At 29.5% G+C, this 18,584-nt stretch overlaps 1 protein-coding gene across 1 annotated transcript in view; it reads left to right on the top strand.

The window, feature by feature from the left end:
• Positions 1-18,584, top strand: part of LOC123290887 (limbic system-associated membrane protein) — a 156,938-nt gene that overhangs the window by 54,608 nt on the left and 83,746 nt on the right. The window contains exon 3 of the mRNA XM_044871247.1: positions 13,769-13,969. Coding sequence (XP_044727182.1) covers positions 13,769-13,969 — 201 coding nt within the window. The remainder of the gene's footprint in view (positions 1-13,768; positions 13,970-18,584) is intronic.

Genomic DNA, 18,584 nt, shown 5'->3' with positions numbered 1-18,584 from the left:
GACAATAACACTACATTAGTTTAGAATGTGTAAGTACTGGCTGTACTCTAAAATGTAGAAAAGAAAGATTTGTTAGAGTTATTTTTCCCATTTTCAGGCGGTTTCAAGAATTGTGTCGATTTTATTTAATTACGCATCGAATTGAAAGAATCCCACCATTGTAGCAAGAATACAATGGTAGTAAGTTTGTAGTGAGAGGGGTAGTTTTAGGGACGTTTACCTATTTGAAGAGGGAGGCGTTTGTGATGTAGAAATTTATATAAATTATTCTCTTGTTTTGATATTCCAACTTATGAAATATTTGGATGTCGATACAAACTTTTATTTAATATTTCACTATATCTTCAAGTTTTGTTTTGGCATAAAGTTAATTAGGCTCTTCGACAAGGTGCTCATCTATCTCTAAATTAAAACGGACAAAGGAAGGATTGTATATCAAATTGAGTACTGTTGGATGCAATAAAATGCTCAATAAATTTTACATAGCATATAGATGATAGTTTTTTATTGTCTTATTAATGTTTTTAGTCAATAAAGTTTTGCTTGTAAAGTTGCTTGTACAGCTCTTTTAAAACTGTTCCTCTGGTATTGGAATATTCTTGCTATAAGAAAGTTAACAATCTGATAATAACAATAATAATAACATTTAGAATTGAGATATTTAGTATAAAGAAGGTTAGGTTTAGACAAATATTTGCAAACAAAAGTTGTTGAACTCTAAAGGGGCGTATGTATAATAGTACTTGATCCTTGGTCTTTAGCATTACTGTTATAGAGATGTTAAACTTGTAACTATAATTATCCGGTCAATTTAAACATCCGAAGGTACAAAAATTTGCACCTAACTGCAATTTGGTATAGTATTGATCAAAATACCATCAAAAATAAAATCTAAAAAGTCCTCATCGACCCTAGATGAGGAAACAAATTTACGCGGGATCAAAGGTTACAGAAACGGGTTTTTCGCGAAACGGTAAGTTACAATCACCGATAGGAAAATATGTTTACCTGTATTACAGCTTCAGTGATGTACGTGGCGTAATTATACATATTATGACGATTGCAACTCTCCAACTTTTTGAATCGTTATATCTCAGAAACGGTGGCTCTTTCGAAAAAAAGTATGGAGACATTTTTATATTTAATTATCTGATCTACAATATTCTTCCGAGTTAATTTTATGATAACATAGTTTTGCTAAAAATCACAAAAATTCCGTTTTTGTGACCTATGCCGCCGCGAAAATTTTTTCTTACGTCTCAGATCGATGAGAAATTTTTAGATTTAATTTATGATGGTGTTTTGATAATTAACTTTATTTAGGTATTGGCAACAGGCTTAAGAAGTTCTAGTAGTTTCGGATAAATAATTGTTGAAATATTGCAACCTAAATGCAAAAAATTTTTTTTTTTAAATACAAGAAAAATGCCTTTATCGTTAAATAACTCTAAAAATATTAAAGTTACCGAAAAAAGTTTCGGGGGAAAAAATTTAGGGTTTTTTCAGCAAAAAAAGAGTTATTTAATGATAGACATTTTTTTGTATTATTCGAAATTTTTTTTTCATTCAAATTTCAATATTTCAAAAAATATTTATCCGAAACTGCTAAAACTTTTTCAGCCTGTTGCCAATACCTCAATTAAGTTGATTAAAAAGCGGCAAGTATGAACTTTGTTTTCATCAAAACTCCATCAATTTGCATGCAAATGACTTGAAACTTTTTTCATTTTCATGGTTTTTAAAAGGGTATGATATACTTTTTTTCACAAAACGTCAAATTTTTCTATTATTTGACGTTAAATACTTCGAATTTTAATCGCCAATAACTCGGGGAGTATTGACTTTTCGAAATATGTTTAAATGACACTTTTTGCTTAGATTCCGTTCCTTCTACCCATTCTCGTTGTCATTTAGAGCATAAATTATTCCACCCCCTGGGCAAGATCGCACAAATTTCTGTTTTTAACTTTTTTAGGTAAGTAAGCTTTAAACAATCCAGTCGCACAGTTTTTATAAAGATTCATTGACTTTCCCTGGATTTCGAAATTTTAAGATATTTATACATAAAGACTCGCTGTTAACAGCAATATTTACTATATTGTCAACATCTATTATTAAAGATTTATTTTACTTTCAATAACAAAATCGCAAATTGTTTAAAAACTAGTACATGTGCTTCAATATATATTACAATCATAAAATTAAAATAATGGTCTTATAGTGCACCCTATCTGTAGAATTTCGCATGTTACCACGTCAGCCTAGGGATGTTGTATAATATGTTTTATTCAAAGCGAATAGCTAGTCAACAACCCTATTACTAAAGTAAGTAGGCTACTTTTGTGGCCATGATCATGGTGGTAGGTGGTGATATTGGTGATTCCTGAATTCATAGAATATTGCTTATTGCACACTATATAGTTTATGTTCATGTAAAGTTCAAATATATTAGCGTGAACAAAAATGGAGTGACGTTACAATAAGAATATTTTCCGGTAACAATAAGAACAATATTCGGTATGAGGAAACTGTAAAATTTAAACATTGCTAAAAATCTAGGCCTTTTGCGAGATAAATATTCATGTGCAGTTCAGTGAGTCTAAATCGAAGAGCCCAGGTAAAATAACAATAATAATAAATAAATTTTATGTCATAAACATAATTCCTTGTCCCAGAATAAATATTTTCGTAATCTTCTACTCAAAACAAATAAAAAATATTTTCGCATTATTTTTCTAACAGTACGAGATACAAATTAAAATGAACTTTCGCCCATCCATAAAGGATTGATCCAACTTGTGGATGGGTTGCCAGTTGTGCCCTTTCCTAAACCGTGGATGCTAAATAAAGTCTTGTTTTTTCACCCTTTTCCCAAGTCTCGACCATAGTTAAGAAATCAAGCCTTGTGATCCGAATCGTCACCTTAACTTGGCTATGGCTAATAAATCCTATCTCGGTCCAGTGTTTGTTTGGATTAGCCTTGGTTAAGCGTTATAAATTAAGTTTTGCTAATTCTTCTCAAAATTTCAACCAAATCGAATGAAGCAAAGTTTGTCAGTTCACACCCGAGCTTTGACAAAGTGTCAAAAATAAATTTATTAACGTTTTCCAAACTTGTCTTAGCTTAAACCAAATATGGCTTACAAACTATTAATTTTCCATTTTTTGTCCAATTCTCGGCCAAATCAAAAGTTGATCACCTTTAATTTACCAAATCATACACACTTAAGTATATCATATATGTTCGATACGATGGAAATGAGGGTGGGCCAGCATTGTCAAGTCTTGAATATTTAGTCATTGCCAAATCCTTGTCAAAACGTAATAAATAATGCTTTCGTTATCCAATCGTTGCCAAAGCTAGTAAATAAAAGTGCCGAGTGCAAAAATTATCTTGCATGAAAACCAATATTACCAAGCTTGTCTTTTTTCCCATAAAAGGGCTATTCAGCATTATACCATATAACATAAAAGGGCAAAACTGTTAACTTCAATAGATTAACGCACATTACGTATTTTCGTTTAAACAAATAGAAAAAAATGAAAAAATTACCTTACAATATCACAGTAATGGTAAAAGCAATTAAAAATATCATGCATATATATGCATGCATAGTCCCTTAAGGGGAAATGGGACCTACCATGTTTTTTTTAATGGAACTGGAGAAGTGTAGTAATGGCTCATTTGAAAAAATTTTACTAGAAGAATACTACAAAATCGCAAAAGATTTTTTCTTGGGTTGAAATGGTTGAATTTTTTTTACATTAATTACAACGAATACACGTGCATGCTCTTGCGATTTGCGAACATGTGCGAATTTTTTGTATTCTTCTTTTCAAATGAGAAATTACAAGACATGCCCAGTTCCATTAAAAAAAAAGCTTCATCTCCCCGTGCCCTGTCAAGGGAACTGTGTGAGCGGTAGTGTCATTAAAAAAATCCGTATTATATCCATCTTGAATTCAAAAAATTTCGGCATTTCATCTTGAATCGTTTGAAAGTAATTTAAGCGTTACTGAACTGTTTCCCATCACTCTAAATATGAAATATTGGGCAGGGTTGTTTTTTTGATTGTGATGACCTTCCACGTGATTAGTAGTATCTTAGATTTAATGGGCTTATAATGAAGTGAAATTTCTATCGTTCTTTGTGTCTGATATTTGGAGTTGGAGGATTGTTTACCGTTTGGTAATAAAGAACATGCCATTTTACTCCTGGCTCTGGCATTAGAATTTATGGAAATGAATTGAAATTTTTGAATTTTTTATTTATTTTTTCAATAGGTAGAAATAAATGACAAATGACAAGAATATTTCGTCATAGGGTTTGAGAAATCGTTTCGAAAAATCTCTTTTAATTTTGTATCCCTTCGGCAATCGAAATTTTCCTGCTACGTATCTTAATGTTTTGCGAATAAAATGGTTTGTTTTAATAAAACGATTGTCCATTTAAATTTCGTAAGATTTCGTAAGAACATTAAAGGGCAGAAATTGAAATTTCATTTTCATTCGACACCAGAGCCCCTAATAAAATCACATTTTCTTTATGGTGGGTCTGTGATTTATTTGGAATTTATTTCTCTCTTTTAATACCAGTTCTTGTTATACTTGCTCTTTTTATAATTGCGGCTTCGCTAGTCTAAAAAAAAAACACGTTAATTTTGCGTCACTATATTTTAATACAAGCGACACGCTGCTAAAAATAACTCGTGGCAATACGATAATTGAAACACTGAAACTAAAACCCTATTTTATTAATACAGATTTCCCTTCATTAATTGCGTAGTCCCATTAACAACGTCTACATTTAATATTATTGAATTTAACAAAATCTAGACTCGTTAAAATGTTTGATCTTCTATTACACAAATCTGGTACAACAAAAGACGCTTTCGAGGTTGTTATTATGGTTATATTACATTTATTATTAGAAATTTTAGTCAATTTACAATACAAAACCTATCAGATTCAATGGATGTAGAGATATAATTATATAGATTTATTTATTAATTCTGTTGTGATTTTCATTTATTTTGATAATACCAAAAATTCATTTCAAACATGTTATCTTGTGTAGTATAGAGAATTGAAAACTGTGAATGAAATTCTGACAACAAAAATTCCATGATTTTATTGTAAATGATATATTTTCCGTGATTTTTGATTTCATAATTCATTTACCCCTTTTTATACAGTATACTTACTCTTTTTTTAATACCTTTTTCTTGTGGCTTCACTAATATAGAAAAATATTGTACTTTTTGTGCCCTAAATTGGGAGAGAATGGAAGATAAATGTTGAGCAATTCTAAAATGTTTTCGGAATATAATAACATCGAATAATTACAATCTTAATCAACTATTTCTTTTATGTGTCAACTGAATTGGGAAACATGATTCTAAACTCAAATGCTTTGTTTTCTACTCTAAATGGTTTCAAGATGATTTTTTGTAATTAGAGATATAAATTTTTTATATAACCAAAACCCAAAGTATTTCGCATTAAATAATAAAATTTTGATTAGAATGAAAACTTCTTTTTATATATTTATTGAAATAAATACCACCATACTCAATATTGATATTCTGAACACAACCATCGTCAGTAGCTAAATTTATTCATATAACACATTACAAAAAAAGTAAGACATTTACAGCAATTACAGTAACTTTCTCAACAAATTATTTAATGGGCTTTATTTTATTTCTAATATCGTGGTGCTTATTTCAATTACTATGTCTCAACTCGAAGTAAAAAAAAAATCAGTCTTATATTCTTTTTGTATGTTGATTCTATCCCGACCAAAAGCGTAGACTGAAAAATGGTTACTTTTTATAACATATAAAATTTAGAGGTTCATTGCTGTAAGAGCCTAAATTAACTCATCTTTACTTTGTCATTCTTGACTACATCATTTGAAACGAATGTGTGTAACACATTTCAGATTGAACTCTTGATTTTCCAGACAGAAAGTTATTATTTATAATGTTATAATCGAGAAATAAGTAGTGAAATTTACAAAATTTTTAAACTTCCGACAAAACGGGAAACTCTCGTAACTCTAACAAAATTATAATTTTATAAATGAAATAAAAATTTCATTCCTCTAGTTCACTTTGAGTTGACTTTGAATTCTCCGAAAATTCTTAAAAATTACAAAAAACACTATGTTTTGTTATAAAACGGGGTTGGAGATGTGGGGTAATTAGAAGCTTCGATAGACACTTAGGTTCTATCTGAACTTACATACGAATTTCAACGCGCTAACCTCATTGGGAATGGCTGTAGAGATGAGACCCTTAAAACGTCGGTAAATACGAATTTTTTCCTTCGGGACCTCTACAAACTGTCAAACTATCAAGTCACCTTTCAAACCAATATATAAATATAACAGTTATGTTTATGGAAGGAAGTAGAGACATTACACAAAAAGGGCCAAGCTATGACAGAAGTCGTAGCTGTGATAGCATGGACTTTGTGGTTAGAACTTAAGACCGGATATTTATAGATCCGTGTTTGATTCCCAGGCAATAATTATTCTATTAAATTTATTATAAAAGAACAAAGATTTTCACTGACTCTTATTATTAATATGAGTCGAATATTCAATACTGAACAATTGTTTGATAAGAATATACCAACTAATTGTAAATAAACTAGGCCAGTTGATAATCAGACAACACGTTTACCTCTTCTTAACTTCAGCTTAGCTCGAGTCCCTTCAAAATTAAGCAAAGACAACGCCATCGATGATATCAAACCAAATTCGAGACCATTGTATATGTGCTTAATTTTAAAAGCACTCGATCTTAACTCAAGTTAAGACACCATTCGTGTATTTTCTGATTATTAACTGGACTAATTTATTTATACTTCAGTACATTCTTACAATACAACAAAATTAAATAAAATATCATGGTAAAAAAGAAAAAATTAATGCATCTTTGAATTTTTCACAGTTGCTTATGAGATTGTAAAAACTTCGTAAAAAAATGTTGACCTTTCAGGGGCAAACCTAACGTCTATTTTTGGGCAAATTACAAAAACGCTATGCATCAATTAAATAAAAAATAATAAAATAATAAAAGTCTAACTGTATTTGTGCACATATTCGTTTTTTTTTTTCGAGTTTCTAGCTTCAAAATTGACTAGATATGAAAATTTTAAAATATAATCAAATATTCATGTACCCATAATTCGTATAAACATGTATCATAATTTTTTGAAATTTGTAAAAAACTGATTAAAACCCCCATCTACCCTAAAAAAAGGGGAGTTAAGTTCGCCCCTGAGAGATCGACATTTTAGTACGAAGTTATTACATCCTAATAAACAATTGTGGAAAATTTCAAAGATGCATCAATTTTTCCCTTTTAGATATTTAGTTTAATTGTACTATTACTAAACATATATGAGTACTATCAGGTATTTATGATACCATTAAGTGTTTGTACTATATAGGTTCAATGAATGTACATACGTACTATAATACTTGTACACAAAACAACGATGAACTGTTGTAATAAGTAGTTTTCTTAGAATAACCCAGTTTCCTCGATAATTCAAAAAAAAAAAAAGAGTAGAAATAAAACAAGTTGTGTGTAAGTTATATGGATTTGAAGGAGTATTTGATTAAAGTGCTTCATGATTATCCACATTATCCACATTGGCTTCCGCGATTACTTATATTGGATCTATAATTGAAATTAGTCGACTTTAATCCTTCAGTAACACTTTAGTCATTTGGTTTAAAAATTTTAATAATAATTTTTATAATTTGGTTTACGAAGAAAATATCTATTTACAAAATTAAACTATAGGAACCATTTTTTTCATAAATTTAACAGCTTTGGCTTACGAGCGCTGCAAAGTGTGGTGCATTGATTATGCTGGTTATGCTGAAAAACTTGTTTAAAACAAGCTAATACCTCTAACATATCTCTCAAAAGTAGTATGTCTCTTTTATTATAATAAAAGTCAGTTTTTCATTAAAGTTTTTATCGAGTACATGCTCATAGGGTATCTTTTGTTTATCGCCTGTCATTCGATAAAACATTGTCTATCGGCAGAACTCAATAAAATAATTAGTTTGCGTTCATTGAGCCATGGTTTCTGATAAAGTTAACCTTTTTATTTGCGAATATCTACTAACTGATGGTGACGTAACTGAAGTTAAGGAAGAAGGATTTAAGCCACAAATAAAAAAACGCGCCGCTTTCCCTACATCAAGCTGGTGTGGAAACGAGTTATTCAATGAAAACCCGTATTAATTAAGTAAACACTTTGCAGCGCGCTGGTACACCGAAACTATTGATTTTTTGAAAAAAAATCTTAAGACATAAATTGTAGGAAAATTTTTTTAGTTAGCTTTGTATATAGACATTTTTCTTGTAATGATATCGAGAAGGATATGAAAATCATTCAATTAAAAGATATTTTCATGATATTTCATGTACAAAATGATCTTCAAAATCGATTCAGTTTATCATATAAATAAGTACTATGGAAATGAATGGTCAATTAAACCTGCCTCAATTCATTTCGAAAAGTGAAATGATAAAACAATTAGGTAATTCAAATGAATAATTCAAAAGAACAAAGTCAACTTAGATATTTCAATTCCAATTAAAATATCTCCAATTTGTCCCAAAAAATGATTGCTCTCTAAGTATCCTCTTCATCTCATCTGATATCCTTGACCATCACTTTGATATTGATTTAAGAAGGATTTTTATAAATTTAAAGTGTTTATCTGTGCGTCTGTGTATTTCTCAGTGTCATCGTAGCCCCTAAACGGTCGGACCGATTTGATTGAGAACATTTTTAACCCCCGAACTAAAAAAAGAGGTATTATAAGTTTGACCGCTATGTGTGTTTGTCTGTCTGTCTGTGGCATCTAAACAGATGAACCGATTTAAATTTTTTTGGTTTCATTTGAAAGTTAATTTAACGGAGAGTGTTTTTATTAATGTTTCAAATGCTTAGGCGAAATATTTGTCGGGAGTTTTTTAAATTTTGTAAATTTCACTTGTGAACAATTATTGTTCAACAATTTCCTTGCATATATAACTGTTTATTCCATCAACCTATAACTAGCACAACTTGATATAATATATACTTAAGTATATAAATTTCATTTTATCTTTGTTAAATGCATACAACACCTTTAGTATGCTACATTTTAATGGTATTTTGTAGTTCTAATACTAAAATAGGTGTGGTATATTCCTTACGTAGAAATGCAGATTTTCCTCTCTTCAATCCGCTGTAGTAGTTCCGTGTGTACGTATATACTTTAGATTTTGTTTAACTAACATAAACGACTTAGAAGTAAAATACATTGTACACTTACTTAACGAATGAACGGCAATCTAACTTTATGGATAAACTTTTTCATTTTAAAATATATTTGTGTACATTTTATGTACATATATATGAGAAGGTTGTCAAGGTCAGTCAAGGTTTTGGTCTACATTTCTAAACGACCATTAAAATTCCTATCGAACTTTAACCCTGTATATTCGATGTCAAAAATGAATAGCTGAATGTTAATATTTTCGAAAGCTGACATTTTTTATATAGAATAACTTTTTTTCATAAACCTTATAATAAAAAAGTTTTCCATATGTAGCCAACTTAAGTAGTATAAGCGCTAGAGTTTGATGCGATAATATTTGGAAAAGGCATTTAGAAAAACCTTATATAGGAACTGAAGAGATCAGCGAAAAAGGTGATAACACTTCAAAGGCGTGCACCGAAAGAGTCGTACGAACCTAATGCACCGAACGAGTCAAAAAGTCTAACCTTAAGTCATTAAAAAAATGTTGCTAAGTTTGTCTATTTTTTCTAAGTTAGTTTCTATATAATTGAAAAGCGGCGACCTATCTTCTGAAATCTAAAATGAGATACTGAATTGAATGAACTAAAAATCCAATCGAAATTTGTTTCTTTTATTATTCGGAATGTCAAGTTTTACGTTAATTTTCTGTTGTGTCATTGAATTGATGAGTCACTACTGACTATAAAAATTTGATTAACTTTGACGATATTGTCTCATTATCTTTGCCATTCATTCTCAAAACGAAAACAAACTTTGACATTGGAGCAAAAACATTTTCATTTAAGGCTGTAATGTAAAAATTGTAATTATTCTTCGATTAGCGATTAAAAAATCTGTTAAAAAAGAAAAGTGGTTTTCCAGATAAGAGGGGTTAAAGTTAGAATTTCATAACTACGATTATACTCTTTACTCTATTGATTTGAAATTTGGATATGTTACAGGTATTCATATTCTACCTGCCCTAGGTAGATTTTTTATTTTCGATATCCGCTTTAATTTTCCCAATTTTCATTTTTCAGACCCAGGTACAGTGGAATAGGAAAAATTTCTATAATCTCTTATTGAGTTCTTAAGTTGAAATATTTTCTTATTAAAATGGTGAAAAAAAAATTTCTTGTATTTTACTAGTAAAAGACTCGTATTTGACTGTTTTTTGATATTTCAGTCCGCTTGTGAAAAGATTGCAGGAAACTTATAAAAATCACTCTGTTTAATATATACCTCTATATATTTCCTTGCCGTTACTTTCAGATGTCTCTAGTATCTCCTTATGTTTTGTAATTGAATGAACAGACTAATAATTAGACGAAACGATACGAGGGCCACATAAATTGACAGAAAAATTGACGTGGGGTCATGAAACGTATTTATAGCAGAACCCCAATCCACCCCCTTCGATCTTCGATTCAGTGTATTTTTGGGAGATGTGACTATTCAAGTCAGCTATTCAAAAAACTAGAATGTGGGCCAAGCTAGACAAGAACTTGCCAAGGCAACTTTCCCACACCTGCTATACCATGCCGGTGTAAATGATAGTATAGTTTACACAGTTGGTTTTCTGTACTATAATTATACCAAGTCAGTGTCGTATAAAGTTTCATACAATGATATTTTAAATGTTAATTTTTTTCGTTTTCGTTTTTCGACGTTTTAAAACAACTGTCATACTCTTTTTGTTTTTTTGTACAATTGATGGTTTAATTCTTTTTTTTTCCAGTAAATAGGTAATTAAAAATACTTTGTGTTTTGTTGTTCATTTTATTATTTTACGGTTGTAGTTAATTAAATTTCCTGCAAGTGAATTTTATTATGTAGAAATAAGTGATGGAAGAGTTTATTATTGCGTATGTACCAACATATTATACAGTTATACACTTGTGTTAATCATTGTTAGTTTTACCACACAGAATAATAAGATTTCTAACAATGTGATTGTGAATTTAAAGTTAGCTTAATATAGAGCTATTTTGACAGTCTTGTGAATATGATTCATTGTACAATATAAGGAATGTAGTTCTGTTATGAAAAATAAACATGCATTTTATTAAACAAAATGCAGATTTCCGAAGAAAAAAATCGATTTTTAGTCCTCCCTTTGGTAAGGACATTGCAATTTATAGACGAATTTATAGAATATTTGAATTTCATAGACGAATATTCAATCGATATTCATTGTAACGAAGGTAGTGGAAACTGTTCACATAATTTTACCGTAAATTAATACAATTTTATTATCCTCAAAAGATGATTCAAATTCGATCGATAAATTTAATTAAAATGATAAACTGAATCCCTTCCTTAAATTAAGACTTGTTTGGATAACACCCATAAAGAATTTTTCAAGAACCCATCTTTTCGTGACTTCATTGTGTGATACATTTCAACTAATTTCAACATACGTCGTCCGTTATCATTTCGATTTGTTCTTCAATCACCACCAAGTCATGTTCATCAACACTACGTCATCAATGAAGTACAAGAGTGAAGAATTTATAGACTCTTTAGAAGTATTTCTTCACTGTAATTAGAAATTGCATAAAATTGGTTTTCAAAATTTTTGATATTTTCAATATCACCATAATTTTAACAAACCAATTTCTAACCTTTTCTTTGTCGGCAATTGTACTTCACCGCAAGGCTATAGTTTTTTCTTTTTGTGTGGTTTTTCCCTAACTACGAATAATCACACAAATTAAAATCAAATTTGGTTTTTGAATTTGTTGTTTTCATTCAAGAAAAAAGTATCTGGAAACCAAAATTCCACGCACTTTTTTTTCTGGTCAGGGGAGGTAATGTTACGAAATTACAATTGCGTTGCTATCGAATGTATGTACATTCGATAGATGCGACTTTGCATTGTAGACAAATATTACCTTAGCAACGCCTATTTTTTGCAGTCTTTATAATTGCGAAGTCAGAGCAAACTCTTACACTTTTAATAGAATTAATTTAAAAAAAGTTTTATAAAATTTTAACTTGATTTCTGGATACAATTCATTTAGCTATTAGCACGATGACGTAAAAATTCAATGTTTTTTGTCTTTTTGAATATATTGTAGATGGTTGTTTGATGTATGTCAGGATAGCCTGACCGTAGCCTTTTAAAAAATGGCTCGTCCATTGGTTTCCATTTTTAATTTCGAAGTTCACCATTATAGGGCTTTCCAATTTAAAGGCAACATTAATATTCTCACTACATACGTTTTTTTGATTCATGAAGCTTTTGTATGTTACATTTTTCAAAATAAAAACCAAAGGAAAAGGAAATTGTGAGACAGTCCTGTTATTTTTGTAACGCTCGACAACTTTTTATCCATATAAAAGTGACAGTCATTTTACTCAAAATTGTGTTTAAAAATCGATACCAGAATCATGTTTGGAACTACGTATGGAAAGTTATAATTTACACAATTATCAAGTAGGTACAATTCATTTTTTCGACACCTGGCATAGTTTTTTTTTCGCGTCAAGGTTACTGAAAAGAGTGAGTGCGAAATATCGCTATTTTTTTATTCAAGTAACTGAAAAGAGCGCAAAACAAAAAAAAAAATTTCAAATTCACAATCGATAAATTTTACTTTTATAAGAAATAAACATTTTTAAGATTAATCTAGCAGAGGTACGTCTCTTATCTACCCCCAACCGCTTTTATTAACAATACGTCCCAGGAAAACAACTGTGGTTTTTAACTTTTTGAAATTATGTAACCAACTTTAAACACAACTTACATAAAATCTTGTATTATACAATTCTCGATACATACAGGGTGTTTTTTTAAGTTGACATATGCTTAAAACTCGATAAATAAATTTAATCGACGAAAAATGTTTTTTTCAATGGCACACATCTTATACTGGCATCGAATTCGATCTAAATTTTCAGGTTCAATTAAAACCGGATTCATAACTGACAAACATTAAACGAACGCTTTAAAGAGGTTTGTTCTTTGTAAATACGCAAACATTTTGCGTTTGAAACATTTTTTGGTAAACCGAATAGCTAGACAGTAATTGATAGCAAAAATTAAGCTTTTTGTGCAATTGTTATGTCTGGCAGTTTGATAAAAAATTATCTTTATAAGAAAACAAACCACTTTTATAGGATTTATTGGAAAATATTTTTCGAAGATTTCCTAGATTTCGCAGAAATAATTATTCGCAATAACAATTTTGAAACGAAAGAACAATTTTAGTGAAACTTAAGACACCCTGGACATGGTTTTTTCAGTTTTGTAGCAAAAAAGAAAACACAGGACCTAACGAATAACCGACTATGGTTTACATTAATAAATAATAAATAATTAGACCCTTAATAAATAATAATAAATTTACACTTCGCTTGGAAAAATTCATACTGACTTTACGTTACATAAACATAAGGATGATGATTTACACAAATTTTTAATTTATTTATTTTATTTATTTACAGGACAATATGTATTAGCATGGAAACGTGGCATTGCTGTTTTATCTGCTGGGTCAGTCAAAGTCACTCCTGAACCACGATTACGACTTATGAATAGTTACAGTCTAGAGATAACAGATGCGCAACCGTCAGATGCTGGTGATTATACATGTCAAATTGGTACTTTGGAACCCAGAGAAATTACACATACATTGGAAATACTAGGTAAGTTTTTATGTTATCATATAATGTAAACCTTCGAACTAAAATTACATTGATATAGATAAATACTACGATACTAGAAATTAAATTCTATATTAAGAAATTTTATTTAAAAATATAATTTAACATTTAAGGATGTTCCCGCGGCAATAATAGAAAAAATAGATTAGTAGATAAGGATCCGAATTTTTAGTATGTTATAGTTAACGAAATATATTATTGTATAAAACAAAAATTTGGGTACCTTACCGTTCAATTAAGAGAGTTTTTATTAATTAAAAATACACTAATACTTATACTATCATATATAATACTTATGTTATCAGATGCTTTAAACAAAAGATTCTGGGTATGTAGAAGCACATCTAAAACAGACGTTAAACTTGACCCACGTTTTCTGGCTCAATGAAAAACTCACTCTACTCCATACCTGATAATAAATAGATGGACACTTGAAATTAGAAAATTGTTATCGTTAAGAAACATTTTTTGTTCGAAACCTTTACTCTTAAACCGAACAGTTTTGGCAAAAACAGGCTGAAAAGTTTTAACGAAAATTGTTTTTGCGGAATCTAGACATTCTTCGCAAACAATTTTACAATAAAAATGGTTTGTTTATCTATCGTTAAAGACCATTTTTTTTAATTGAATGAAGAAACGATAAAAAACTATGCAGTTTCTTATAAGCAATCAAATATAAGATATTTTTGCAATTAATACTGTCTATTAATTACAACTATTCGATTTACAAAAAAAAAAATTTGTTTTTTCATAAAGAACAACTTTTTAATTTAAAGTGTTCGTCTAATGTTTGCCAGTTATGAATTGGAGTTAGGTTTTAATTGAACCGGCAAACCTACACTGAACTCAGTACCCGTATTAAATGTGTTATCTTGAAATTAATATTATTCGTTTGACGCATTTTCCTCGATTAAACTTATTTTCCAAGTTTCACGCACATATCAAGTTAAAAAAACAGCCTGTATATCTCCTATTTGTCAAAATAACTATAATGTCAAGTAATAATTCTCATGTCAACTATTTTAAATTGAATTGAAAGTATATAGGACGGTAGAAAAAACATTTCTTTTAAAAAGTTTTCTGTAAGAAAACTAGTATTTGTAACAAGAACAAGAAATCAAGATACAGTATTTGTGACTAGATACCCTTTGATCCTGAAATACTTCCTAATGCTTAACGTTACAAAATTCCAATTCGTTACCACAAACATTTGAAGGCGCACTTGATATGTTATGTAAATCAAATTTTATTTCTAAAAGTAAAAGCTTTTTAAACAGAAAGAGTACAAGTAAAATTAAATTTAAAAGAACAATATAAAATATATAAAAAATAATAAATTCAAAAGAATAAAAATAATATCAAATAAAATTTATACACAAAAAAAATACATAATAATTTTGTATTTTATGTGGTATTTGTCTTTTAAATCTCAACTGGCTTGTTGGATTTTTGCACACACATTTTTTTTTCTTCGCATCTTTGTTAACTATTTAGCGTGTAAAAGCTGAGATAGGAAAGTCTAAATGTATATACACATACACCATCAACGAAAAGACAATTTAACCGAGTATACCTTGAAAATGTTCCGCATGTTCAAAACTTACATTTAAAGTGGGATGTGGTGACACGATTTTATTACACCAACTTCCCACTTCAAAATAGTAATGGGTGCCGCCACTTGTCGGTCATTTATAATTTTATACAAGGAAAACAAGCGCACCAAAAACCCATTTAAATCACGTCGTTCAGTACTCTAGTGTTAATTTTTCGAAAGATGAAATCGGTTTTGCATCATTATCACTCACCATTTAAAAAATATGGAGCTCTCCAACCATGATTGCATCCTTTAAACTTAGCGAATAGAAAAAGAAAGTATATTTCGTAAAGTCAGCATTTGCCATCGAAAATAAATAGCGCTTGCTTTATCAACATATATAAAGTACAAAAATTTCAGCTTAATATGAAACATTTTGGAGGAAATCATGTAATATTCCAGACTGAAATTTTATAAGTAGGGGACAATAGTATACAATGATCCTTCAAGGTAAAATGACCCCTCGTTGTTTTAAGTGAATCATTTAAGCCGTTTAATATATTTATCGATAGAAAGCTTCCGCGTGATCAAATTATTTGTCAACAAAAACTTATGGCAATGTATATCCTAATTTGTGTTTCGAAGCAAAAATATTAATTTTACTGCTTACGATGTGGGGGTAAGGCAATTTTCAACGCCAAATTTCTTCTTTTGTGTTAGTTTTTGCCGGCTGGTTGTTTTACTGTTGGCTTCTATTGACTTTTAGTAATATTATAACACATTTTGATGGGCGTATAATAAATGTTAATGCCAGTTTTTACAACGATATTCAAATATGTCGTCACGGGGAAAATGATTCCCTTTATATAAGCTAAAATGATCCCTATTTCATGTGTAAAATTATAATATATAAAAAGATCCCCCGTTATGTGGTGCTTTTTGAATGTGATATTTTAGCTGATTTTACCGATGATTTTCGTTTTTATACTAATCGTTGATGCAAAGTTAAAGAACAGTTAATATTTTATGTGAACTGTTTGGTAAAAAAGCAATAAGATCATTTTACCCACTAGTCATCCGAGGTCGGTCAAAACGATCCATTTTGAGAAATATTGAAAGAAATACATCAAAAGAAATTAACATTCCAATATTGTAACACTTGAATAAAGAAACAAAAAAAAATTCGAAGTTGAATATATTTCGAATAGTTTGGCTGTAAATAAAGGTGATCAATATAGGCCACCTGTGTCCACTCTCAATCGGAGTCGTAAAGTAACTCTGAGTGAACTTTGATTTCCACAATTAAATAAACTTTTTTTTTTTAATTATTATCATTTTTAAACTCTCTATCCAATTTAATATACAAAATATTGAAAAGTTTCAAACAAAAGTTGATAAAAAATATTATACATGTAGAAAAAAATGTACGTTTCAAATTTAAAGAAATGTTTATATTTTTATTTGCTACACTTTTTTACGACCTACCATGCATTCAACCCAAAGAACAACAACAATACAACATTTTTACAAATTGTAAAGCTTTTAACGTTTATTTTATATGTTCGTTAAAGTTACGCCTCATTCGTTGAATCTACCACCATTTATTTTTAAAACATCCCTTGTGACCCCTTTTTCAAAGATCAAACTTTATAGATCGGCCGTCGTTTTTCTCTTAAAACAACATACATGTTTGGAAAAAAAATTACTTATAAATATTCCTTTTTTGTGTAAATATGTATGTGTGTGTGTGTGTGTGTGTGTGTGTGTATGTACGTTTCGTTTATGTGCTACGTTTAAAGTTTGGTTGGGACTTTCACTACTAAATTATTTAATTAGAAATTTTTTTTTCCATTCTGTTGTGCTCAGATAATTTTTTTTAATATGTTACGTGGATACTTTTTTATGTATTCCCATCGAAATATTTAAAATAATTGTTACTAAATTTTCACAGGGTGGGATAATACAAACCTTTTTAATTTTTAATAGAAATTAATTGTTTCAAAATTCTTGAATAATTTTCCAAACTATATAAATGTAATAAGAAGTGTATGGAAAGTGTTGAATATCAGTGCTTGCAATATATTTTTTTTTTTTAATAAGAAGGCCATTTAAAAAATCCAACGCAATTATGGCCGCCATATATTTTCTAGAATTTTTTTAGTTTTTCGAGAATGTTTTACAAGCCTACTAGGTGAAGCTACCTGTAAATTTTCAATTCTCTGTCTTTTATAGTTTTGGAGAAAATGTACACCAAAGTTTTGTTCTAATTTGCGCCCTCACTGATAGTGACGTTTACAAAAAAATGTTTCAAACAAATGTTTAAAATGCTTATTTTTGTTTTCTCTAACGGTTTTCCATCTGTCTGTTTGCCCGTCCGTCATCATGACAACTTAAAAACAAAAAAAGAGATATGAAGATGAAATTTTTATAGTTCAATAAACTCATTTTTTATGTTTTTGATCAAAGCGTAAAAAGTGATTTCGTAAATGAGCAACATAGATCAATTGGGTCTTGGGTCCCACATTGTAAATAGTTAGAGATATAAAAAAAGTTTAAATGTAAAAAATTTTGCTCATAAAAAACACTTTTAAACATTTTTTTTTTTACCCATGGGGATGAACATTAGGACAAACTTTGGTGTCCATTTTCTGCCTCACTATTAAATATAGAAAGTTGAAAATTTGCAGGTAGCTTCAAATAGTGATAGTGTGATTCTCAAAAATGAAGAAAAATAAATCTAAAAAATACTTTACGACAATTTTCTAAATTTTCGAAAACCATAACAAATTGTGGTGGTTTTTTAAACTTTTCTAATTTCTCTAGACAATTTCTAATCGAAAGTTCCTTTCTTTTGTCCAAAACCAACCAGCTAAGAAGTGTGCACTATTAAATTTAACTAATAAGGCAAAGCAAGAGTACGAAGAGGTATTGCTGAGCAAAGTAGTTTAATGTTTTATTAATAGATAATTATTGTATTGCCTATACACAAATGTATAAATTTTGGTTCAAAATGTCCACCTGCTGCCTCACAAGACATTATTTCTCATAAAGTTATTGAAAATG

This window comes from Chrysoperla carnea, chromosome 1 (assembly GCF_905475395.1).
Source record: "Chrysoperla carnea chromosome 1, inChrCarn1.1, whole genome shotgun sequence".
Classification (NCBI taxonomy): Eukaryota; Metazoa; Arthropoda; class Insecta; order Neuroptera; family Chrysopidae; genus Chrysoperla; species Chrysoperla carnea.
The sequence above is the reverse complement of the archived record's forward strand: the minus strand, read 5'-3'. Positions and strand labels throughout refer to the sequence as shown.